The 11,190-nt window shown below is 39.5% G+C and overlaps 1 protein-coding gene across 2 annotated transcripts in view; it reads right to left on the minus strand.

Moving 5' to 3' along the window:
- PBX3 (PBX homeobox 3) overlaps positions 1 to 10,926 on the minus strand; it is a 205,965-nt gene extending 195,039 nt beyond the window's left edge. Inside the window, exons 1-2 of one of the 2 annotated variants that reach the window (XM_027616686.1) lie at positions 10,631 to 10,926; positions 9,617 to 9,690 (exon numbers count right to left, since the gene is read on the minus strand). In XM_027616686.1, the coding sequence (XP_027472487.1) occupies positions 9,617 to 9,690; positions 10,631 to 10,830 (274 nt within the window). In that variant the 5' untranslated portion in view covers positions 10,831 to 10,926. The remainder of the gene's footprint in view (positions 1 to 9,616; positions 9,691 to 10,630) is intronic. The other variant, XM_027616687.1, reaches the window with a different exon arrangement.
- Positions 10,927 to 11,190: the final 264 nt, after the last annotated feature.

Raw genomic sequence — 11,190 nt, forward strand, 5'->3', positions numbered from 1 at the left:
CATTAACAGAATAGAATTTATGTATAGAGTCCATCATTCATTTTCAGACATTCCATTTGTATACGTGATCCCAGTTAAAAGGTCAAGAACCAAGAAGTCAATAAGTTCCTAAGGATATCCTCAATATCACATCACAGCTCTAACAAGTGGTGAGCAAGAGGAAATTCAGTCACGTCAAACACCCACACCCCATACACAGTTAAAAGAATTTCCTTCATTTTTTTCCTCTACTGATTCCAACAAAGAAATATGACGAGAAAAACTGGAGGGTTCTCACTTATTTGAATAACAAGTGAAAATCTAAAAATATCTTCACTGTATGTTATTACCAACTGTATCACTGGGTTTTATAGTGACAGCCCTGTGCTATAATTTCTGGGAAAACCTCTACATAAAACTCCATAAACCCAACCATTCCTGTAATGTATCGCCTTATCTAGCACAGAATCATTTCAAACACAACTTTTCATGTTAGTATAATTTGTTCAAAAATGGTAATAAATACATCCATGAAGCCAGAGAAATCGTTGCACAATCTATTGTAACTTGTTCTTACCAGTACTGACAGTTAATCCTAAACCTAAGATCCAATGTAAAGGAAAATAAAATATTCCGATATTACTTGGTTTAATTAAAGATATTCATTATACACATACCTTTTAACGGACAAACGCTCCTGATCAACATTATAAATAATCTGGGCCAACTGCAGAGTAATGTCTGTGAACAATTATCACAAAACTAAAACATGGATAGCTGTCAGTTGGTGGCAGAGTTCTTGCTTTCATAATAAATATAAAATCAATTTCCTGTTCTAGTTCCTATTCCAAGTTGAAAATGATATATCTGACTATGAATTCCAACTACCTTCATCCTTACTGTTTTTTTTTTTTTTTTGAAAGAAGTGTGGCGTGAGAAAGAAACTTATGAGACCACCTAAGTCAATTCTTCTTCATTTGAGGACACTAAGATAGTAAAGGTATCTACATAATATCACATATAAGCTTGCCATTTCACTTACATAAATTCTTTTAAATACAGTGATTTCCCCCCATCAAATGCCAATCAAGTATTTCAGGAGTCCCTCTTGATAATTTCTCTATAAATTCCTATATGCAAGGCTTTTGTACATTTGAAAACCTGTAAAAACCTTTCATTTAAAAAATAATAATATGCAATTTCAAAAGCTTTTTGTTCTCATTTCAATCAAAAATAACTTCATACACTTTAAATGAAATTTTGCGAGTAATCATAGACTAATGAGGATTCATTGATTTAACTAGTTCAGGGAGTCTGAGAAGGGAATGAGAATTTAAAGTAAGCAAGTTATCTCATTTAGAAGACCAGCTAATATGCAGGTACACTAAGTCCTCTTTACTGAGAAATGTAAATGTCTCAGGAGAGACTCTCATTGCCCTCTCTTTGTGCACATTCCTAACTCCTATTAACATTAACAGGCACCACACACGCACACAGAGGAGATGCCAGCCTTGGTAGTGTGTATGCATGGCAGCTGTGGTGACTAAATAACCCATATGGCTCTGAAGAGAAGGTATGGTTTTACTAGGTCTAAAGTCACAGCCACAGTGGTGGAATTCAGCCACGAGAACCAAGCCTCAATATAAATGCTTTATCCAAACTCTCTCCTATCTAACCACAGCCTGGTAGCAGTTAGGGCAGGGTTTTGCAATTCTACCTCTAGCAGTGGTTTAAAAAAAAAAAAAAAAAAGTTCCATGTTTGAGGAAATCTTAAATTCTTCACGGGCCCAGGGAAGTTCTGTCCTCCTCCCAGACCACGACTCCAATCCGCGTATTCATTCATGCATTTCCCCCACAAAATACAGAGAATCACACAGGAGCTTTACAGAGAGAAAAATCAAAGGTCTGGCTTAAACCACCACAGTCAGCAAAATCAGAGTCAAGTATGAAACTCAATCTTCAACATGAAAATCAAAAAATGCAGTGATCTTCTATAACACATATATGCCGAAATGTAAATTCCACAGGTGTGTAAAGTGCAGAGTATAACCACTAATTCTAATTGTTCCTGCTTTTAGGTATTGAAGTCACAGTCTTAATGCTCATTTAATACAGTATCCTGATGCCCAGGTCAACAACTTATTCCTTCTTTCCCTAGTGAAGAAAATATTCTTGTGAAGTTCAGTTTAGTGAAGACATTACTGCACAAACACACACACACACAAGTTTACACTCTGAAAAGAGGTGATAACAGTTTACTAGCCATGTTGCCGAAATTAGGCTTTAGAAAAAAAAGACTAGACGACACATAATTCTTAGTATGCTTTCATATAAGAGAGTACAATAAAAACTTCCTATTTGTATCTCCAATTAGGTCAATTAATATTCAGAAAAGGTCTATAACACCATGTTTCAGTAATCATAAGAGGGGGAAAAAAATACAGCAATGTTCTAGAAGCTTCTCTAGACCTTTCAATCAATTTTATTTATATGCAAAACCAAGAGAAACTAAAAAAAAAAAAAAAAAAAAAAACAAAGCTCCTCCTGATGCTAAAGCTCTCAATTTACTGACAGGCAAATGGCTTCATGCTGCCACTTAATCTCATTTCTTGCATAATGCCCTCTAATTAGCATATCAAAGTGAATTAATACTTCTAGGGCATTAGCAATGGGGAAATCTGCTCCAGGCTCACAATAGCAGTTAAGAGAGAGCCAAGAAATCCTCAAAAACACCACAAACCACTTTGCATTGCAAAACTGTTCAATTTATTTATCCTCTCTCTCTAAACACTTTTACCGCACACTGTTTTACTACTGTTCACCAAACAAAATGATAATTGCCAAAGTTACCAGCATCTGTAATGCCTGTTTAGAATCTTAATTTAGATTATGTTGCAGATAATTTCTATATGCAACCATTTGTTCTATTATAAATGTTAATATAGAGACAGTGGAAATGTTGACATTCTCAATTAGTTAATTTGAATTTGAAATAAAATTTTATGGGATTTTAAAATTTATGAATTTTTTAATGTAAAAAGCCACCTGCTGGACTCTGATGCCTAAGAAATGTGCTTTGAAAACTGGATGTATCACATAAAACAAAACAAACACAAAAAAAATCATTTTGCCATAACATATGTTGAGTCTCCCAAATAATGGTTTAAACATCGTGAGGAATCATCAGCATTAAAAGGATTACATTGTATACGAAGTCCTTAACACAAAAAGGGTTATTGTTCAAATGGCTTTTTTTAAAGCAGTTAAACTCAAGAAAAAAAAGTACAAAACTTTTAACAATTATTTTTATCCATAATTAATTTTAATTGTCTTCAGTCCTATCAGCTACTATCATGCAGTCTAAAAAAAGAAAAAAACAAAAACAAAACCATGCCACTTCAACTTAACACATTCTATCACACAATTTTTTGCTACAGATACACTCAAATGTAGTACCAAAGCAAACTACCGTTATCATCAAATACTACAAACATATTATATTTACAGAATACGTCTATAAAAAATAATAAAGAAGAGATTCTGGTTACTATTCTACCTACAAGGGCAATAATTAGAATTAAGTTTGAAGATTATTGAAATTTATTTGAACATGTTCTATGTCTGAAGGCATAAAAAGATGCTTTATTTTTTCAGTGACTCATTCAAGCATTGCTTATTAATTTATTTGCTAAATATAACAACACGATCACCTAGCTGTGATAGCAATTTGATTAACTTCTGTAACTTTGTAAAAAAATCTGATAGCCGGTCTGAGAACTTCCACCAACTTACACTACATAGTGATGTAAATTACTTACTCTCTTCATACTTAAAGACTCAAATGGCCTACTGAAGTAGAGCAAATGCTTGAAAAGGTCAACATGAGGGGGTGGGGGGTGTGCAAGCTTTGTTAGTTACTACCTAAATCATGCTGATCACACTGATAAATGGCTAAAACACAAGCCTGCTGATAAAACAAATAAAACATTATTCTCATAGTGTCAATATTGAAATAATAAATACCTAAAGATGTCCACATGTACCTGAATAGAGGAAAAATAGTCTAAAATCTTTATTTAATTTTATGTGTTTGTGCTGATGTTTTAAGTATTTATTCTGAATAGATACCTCAATGGTATGAGTATAAAATAAAGTGGTGACTGATTTAGGGTGTGGTTCATGAAATGCGGTTTCAATTCTTTATGACCATACTTCATATAACAGAACTTCATTCTGTATAATGCCACCATAAAGTATCAAAATATAAACACTCCAAGTAAGATGTTAAACTTAAATCTGTCTTGGAAGAAAACTTTTACAAAATTTATAAATAGAAATCTAAACGTACAAGTGAAATTAATTAAAAGGGAAAACGATTATGGTATGAAAGATGTACACAGATATATTTTATGAAAGCTGATGAAACACTAAGCTCTTTAGGGCAAATCAGGGCTTCCTTTGCTACCGTATTAATATACTTCTGATTAAGAATAAAATTATGTAAATTAATAAAATAACATAGTAAAGTCCCAAGCAAAAGACCAAAAGTACATCAATCTGTAATAAAATGAACTCCACTAAAACTGAGGCATGAAAGAATTACTTGCACAGATCAGGTTAGTACTGACAAGAGGTTCAATATATTTTTATTGGGAAGGGAAAAAAAGGGTTTTAAGATATCCCCATATTTTTAAGATAATATAATACTTGATACCGTAGATCATGAAGTTCTAAACCAGTATGGTAAGAGGATTTTTTTGTAGATTTTCTATGAATATGTTGCATGTATTGTCTTAAAAGGATGAGAGAGGTAGAGTAAGAAAGTTAGCAAAACACCACTCTTTTACATCCTCCCTCAATACCTCAAGAAGCTACGAGTTATACAAATCTACAGAAATAGAAAAAAAATTCAATGAAAATATTCTTAATTGCTTTAAGGAAAAATTTGTGATAAAGCAACATAATTTACAACATTTCTAAGATATCCTCACTTTATATTTTTTCCTGTTTAGTTATTTAATATTTCTAATGTAAACAAGACATAATGTGTCTAAAACAGATATGAAAGTTAAAATGTTAAAATAATTTTGAAAGGGTGGGAGTTACAGAGAAAACAAGACTGGCCAAGTGTTGCTAGCTGCTGAAAGTGGGCAATTAGTTCATGGGGGTTCAAGTTTCTCTTCTCTCTACATGTTTTTTACGTTTCCAGTTGTCCATAATAAAAAGTTTTTAAAAAGCTAGAAAGTAAGTTCATTTAAAACACAAAAATGAATCATGTATGGAACGTGCATTTGCTTTTAGACGTCTGGGACAAATAATGATAATTATATTGGAAATACTGCAAAAGCAACTTAAAAGAATACATGCAATATGTACAATAGCACCTAGTCTCATATATAACAATTTTCACCTTTCCTGTTAAATTTTCACTTCATGGAATATTTGGTTTTTATACATTGGGAATTAAAGAATTACATGGCACTATACATGGCACTATACAAAGAAAAAGAACAAATTTTAATATTGAAGCATAAAAAAAAAAGAAAACAGAAAAAGATTCCAATGAGTCTCTAAGCCTGTAGGGTCAGAATTAAATAGAGGTTCACTGAGAGCACTGCTCTGTCCCTCTGAAACCTAGTCATACTGATAGCACTAAAGATAAAAGGTTTAATCATATATATCACATTCTAAATGTATATAAAAACTCACATAACAAGCTACATTCTTGATCCAGTTTTGATATCTAAAATTCTTATGACTTGTTCGTGGGGGGGTGTCCCTTAAAAGTAAAGCATTTTTAATAGTCATTTTCTTCTCCTTAAACATAAAAAATACTTCAACCAGCCCAACCAGCCAAGCAGGCCTTTCTCTTCCCCTGCGGACACCTCCTGCAGTAGAGAAGTTCATTAAGTTTTATGATCTTCCCAAGTCAGTCCTGCTTATAAGCCTCACAAAGGCCACAAATCTGGCAAACCATCATGTATGCCATTAGACATTACTAGTAAATGAACGCTACTTAGGGTTTGTGGTGGCAATAAATCAGAGTTTGGTTGGCAGCTATCAACATAGAGTATTTTAACCTACCATTTAGAAAGGAAAAGGTTGTGTTGATTTTTTTTAATACAAAACATTTTTTTCACAATATGATTCAGATTATATATGAAAATGTTGGATTTTCACTAGAATTTTTAAAAATTCATTTATTTCTCAAAAAGAACCATTTTCTTCATTTGAACTCTCATAATTAAAGGCTTTGGAAAGAAGGCAGATTTGAGAGGATGGAATATTTCACAAAGAAAAGTACTTCAACAATCAGATCAAGGTGGCCAAAAAGATGTAAGGGAATGCACCAAAATAAGTATGTAGGTGAGGAGACCTCGGAGCATAAAGGATATTTAATAAGACATAGATGGTAAAATATGACTAAAAAGTAATTAAGAGGAAAATCTTAACATATCAACAATTATTTCACTGGTTTCTTAGTTTAAAATAGAGAAATATGTTGATTTTAAAGGCTGTAACTCTTCAGTTGTTTTCAAACTGCATAAATATCACAACTCAACTAGAGATGACGTTTCTACTCAAAAATAATTGTACAATGGATTTTACAAAAAAATACATTTTCAAGAAAAGGCAAGCACCTCATAGTAAAAGTATACTTTCTCTAACTCCGAACAAGAAAATAATATAATTGTGGTAGATTACGCATTTATCTGTCAGAAGGGAAAAATACCTTTTCATATTTGGTAGGAGAGAAAAAAGATGTTTTCCAAACTAAATCCCTCATGTGCATCAGAACTGGCTATGTTCACTGCCTAATCAGAAACCTCAAACTCTACTGGCAGATATATAAATACAGAATTTTTTTTAAAATGATTTTGTCTTATTTTAGAAGAATCACAACTGAAATGACATTATCCACTGAAGTGACAGTTTCCCCCCCCCACCTTCCGACTAGTCAACCCCCTACTCCTCCATTATGCAGAATAGAGTCATCACATAATGTTCCGGTTTCTCTTACAAATGACTAGGTAAACTTTCTCTAGATTGCAGAGAATATTTGGATACTATATTATTAGATTAAATAAAATGATCTAAAGAAAAATCATTGTGTAATATACATATATTCTACAATGCTTATTTTATTAGTTCAGGATGTTTCCAAAGCAGAACTGTGGGAACAGATGTGGGGAAGAAGGGGGGAGGCCTGGAATTTGCTGCCCCGCTTTCTTTGCCTTGGTAACACTAATGTCTACACAGATGTTTTATTTCAAATCAAGGATACTAGGTCCAGTGTCCCTGTCTCCTTCTAAGACTAGTTTTGGAGGGTGAGGTGGAGCTATGGGTAGTAGGGGAGAAAGGAGAGGAGAGAAAGAGCTTCACCCCCATCAATCATTTGGTACTTAAATCCCATCCCTCTCGAGCTTAGAGGCAGGCAGGAAGATGCCTCAGCCCAGTCAGCCGCCTTTACTCTTTGTCGGCTGCTGGCTTTTTACAAAAGAGATAACGTACAAACTTGAATCTGCTGGCCAAAACATAAAAAGAGGATCTAATTTACAAGTTATCACTGAAAGCCTCAGAAACAATTTTCAAAACACAAAAATTTCCTTTGTCAGCTACCTCTTGCTTCTTAAATAGCAAGAGCCCTAGCAAAGCTCTCTGCCAGTAATCCCAGACTCTGAAAAGACTTGTTTCTTTTTCGTAACTCACCTTTGACATGAGGCTGACTATACTTTCCTTTCAGAATGGTGTAACTAAGTCTTGTGCAAATAAGCAACTAGAGGACTTATGCCTCCTAATTGAATTCTGCCTGCTGCTAAATGTCTAAACAAGAAAAACAGTTTGCTGGGTTTGGTTCTCAAGCTGGCTAGGCCAAAACTTTAAAAAGGCAAAAAAATAAATAAATACAAATAACGAGAAGGGGGTGATAGGGGAAGAATATCAATCCCGTCTCCCTAGTAATATAATGCTGTGTAAGTTGAATCAATCTTAATATTCACAACATAGTCAATACCCCAGTGCTTAGCTGTCAGCAGAAACTGAAGTGGAGCCCTGATAGCAAGAAAATCCTTGGACATTAAGCAACATAATTTACTGAGAATTGTACACTTTTAGGCTTCTAAACTAAGAATCTTCAAGATTTAATGCTTGTCTTATTTTATAGTCAGATAAAAATTATCTACCATTTTAAATCACAATGCTTCCTAAAGGTAGCTAAAAATCAACACAAAGTTAGTAATTTAAAATGCCTGTGGTTTTCAAAATGTAAAATCTATCTTTAAAGGAATCACTCAACATTTACAAACCATGAACACTATGTGAATGATAAGCAGGAAAGCTACTCTTTAAGGATCTCAATATTTTCTGTTAATTATGGTTTTAGCATATATTTTAATAGGTAGCAATAATCCATTTTCTCTTGATTACTTTTACAATCAGAATAGCATTGCAGAGTGAAAAATATGTTTAAAAGGAGGACAATTCTCCTACCAACTAACGTGTGTATTCAGTGTGCTATCATTTGTGCACTCGATTTAAACACAATGACTTTTAATCTTTTAAATAGCATCACTTGTATATTGGATATTGCTATATCCTGGACTTTAACTCTCTCTTCTATGCCTCAACTTAAAAAACAGCAACTTTATAATACCTTATAGCTAACACACACACACACACACACACACACACACACACACACACACACACACACACACAACAGTAAAGCTTGCTTAATGCACTTGTTTGCCATATACAGGGCAGATAATGCCAAATCTGAAATAAAGCATCTAAATTAAATTTCTAATTCCACTTGAGTTCCTACTATCACCTCAAGGCTAAAATACTTTTAATTTTAAAAAGTCTAACAAGAAAATTAAATTGAAATGAATTGCCAGAAATTTGTCTGTTTTTGTAGTTTTTATTCCAGCACTTCTATAAAACCTGTCTTCTCATGTGTTCTCTGCTTTGAACACTTCAAAAATTGTTTAACCTGCTAATGTGAACCTTTTCCTACTTTATAAAATATACTAAACATATTTACAATGTAATGACTTCAAGCACAAAATTTAATGAAAGTAGTAATAGATGTAATACATTGTATATGCCTAAACACATTACCCTTTCTTGCTCCTTAAAAGTAGCCTTCCCAACTAAAACACTAATTCAAACATCCTACTGGAGTCTGTTCAATTGCATCTATTCTTCGATCTGTGGAGCTGAAGCTTAGGACTGTCTAAGTAAAACAAAGTTCGGGCGATGCTTCTCCCGGGGTCTCGGTCCCTGGCATCCAGTCTCCCGTTGCTCCTTTTAAAAACTGACATACAAACAAGGCGAAAAGGAGCGGGGGAGGGCGGCCGGCGCTCCAGGGCCCCCTCCCTGCCTGCAGCCAGGGGCGGCCGCCTGGGGACAGCGACCCAGCCCCGTCCGCATCTACACTTCATTTTATACCAGGAGCGGAATTGAGAAATCGACTCCAGATTTATTGCAGTTTTTTCTCAAGACCAGGAGGTGGGAAGGAGAGAATGATCAAAGATGGCGGTGCCCAAAAGCAGCAGCTCTCAACTGGAGAGTGGAAGGAGTAGCTCTGACCCCACCTCGGGGGTCTCCAGGCCCACTACGGGGCGCAGCCTCCTACCTGTTTTCTCTTTGATCTCACACAGGACGCTGAAGAGCGCGGGTTTCATTCTGTGACAGTTCAGGGCATGTTTCCTAAAAAACAAATAGCAAAACACAAAGGTATTAGCATCACCTATGGAATAATATGGCGCCTTCCTTTAAGTTAGACCCAAGATTTAATTCCGGCCCTCTATTTTGGAAGGCTCCTTGGAACCATGGCAAGTCAACAGAAACTCAAGTTGACTAGTTAGCGACAGCCGGCAAGCTCCGGCGGCCAAAGATCCAGCCCCAACCAGGCGCGACCCATCTGCCCGGCAGGCAGCTGCCTCGGCGACCGCAGGGCGCGAACCCGCGCGGGGAGCCTAGATAGCGGGACAGACGACGGCGACCCGGGGGAGGGGACGGCGCGGAGGGACTCCCGCGTTCGCCCTCCGCAGGGGGAGCGGGCGCGGCGCCGGCGACCGGCCGACTACGGCCAGCGGGCGGTGACAGCTCGGCAAAGTTTGCGAGGCGGCCCTCCCTTCCCCGAGAACTTGGCCGCCCGCACCCGGACCCGCCAGGGAACCGCCCATCACCCCGCGCCCGCCCGGCTGGGACGGCCGCCCGCACGTTGAGGTCGTCCCGCGGCCAAGTGGAGCCCGGCGCCGCGACTCCCGGATGGAGGAGAAAGTTGCACTTCCCGCAAGTGCGGCCCGGGGCCCTCTCGGGGCGGCGTGCACAGGGTCCAGGCGGGAGGTTTGAATCCGTGGGAGGGGGCCGGGCTGCGAGAGGGCCGGACAGGGGAGGGCAAGAAAACCACAAAACCCTCGTGGCACCAAGTCAGTCCCGTGCCCCGAGAGCAACTTTGCCGACTCCCGCCCGCGTCGAGGGGTGCGGGCAAGTCCCCCCGAGGCCCGGGCAGGCGGCCGATTTGCGGAGAAAGTTCCCTGCCCAGGGCTGAGGCCCCTGCCCCGGGCGCCACCCCGGGCCCCGACTCGGCCGCGGGCCCGGCTCCCGCACACACACAAAAGATGCTTAATGAGACGACACCAACTTTGCTTGCGCCTCGTCCAAGCTCTGATCGGTGATGGTCATGATCTGGTGGAGGATGTCGCCGATGTCCTGCTTCCTGCCGTCGCCGTCCGCCCCTTCGTGGCCGTGCGGAGGAGGCGGCAGGGCCATGCCCCCCTGCACCGAGTGGCCGGCCAGGTTCACCCCGGCCAGAGTCTGCAGCATCCTGGATTGATCGTCCATCCCGCCGCGCGCGGGCGGGAGCGGGCGGCGGCGGCGGCGGCGGCTGAGGCGAAGGCTGAGGCGGCGGCGGCGGCGGCGGCAGCGGCGGCGGCGGAGGCGACGAGGGAGGAGAAGAAAGAGGGGGAGGGGGAGGGGGAGGCGGCCGCGCGCTCCCCGCCCGCGCGGGGAGGGGGCGGCCCGGCCGGCGGGGCCCGCGGCTGAGGCGGTGCAGACGGGAGCCCGGCTCTGGCTTCCGCCGCCGCCGAGGCTCAGGAGAAGCGCCGGGCGGAAGCGCCGGGCTCCGCGGTGGTGGCGGAGGCGGAGGCAGCGGCGCCCGCTGCCCTCACGCGGCCGCCGCGCCGCCTCCGCGCCGCCGCGCGC

Source organism: Zalophus californianus, chromosome 13 (assembly GCF_009762305.2).
Source record: "Zalophus californianus isolate mZalCal1 chromosome 13, mZalCal1.pri.v2, whole genome shotgun sequence".
Classification (NCBI taxonomy): Eukaryota; Metazoa; Chordata; class Mammalia; order Carnivora; family Otariidae; genus Zalophus; species Zalophus californianus.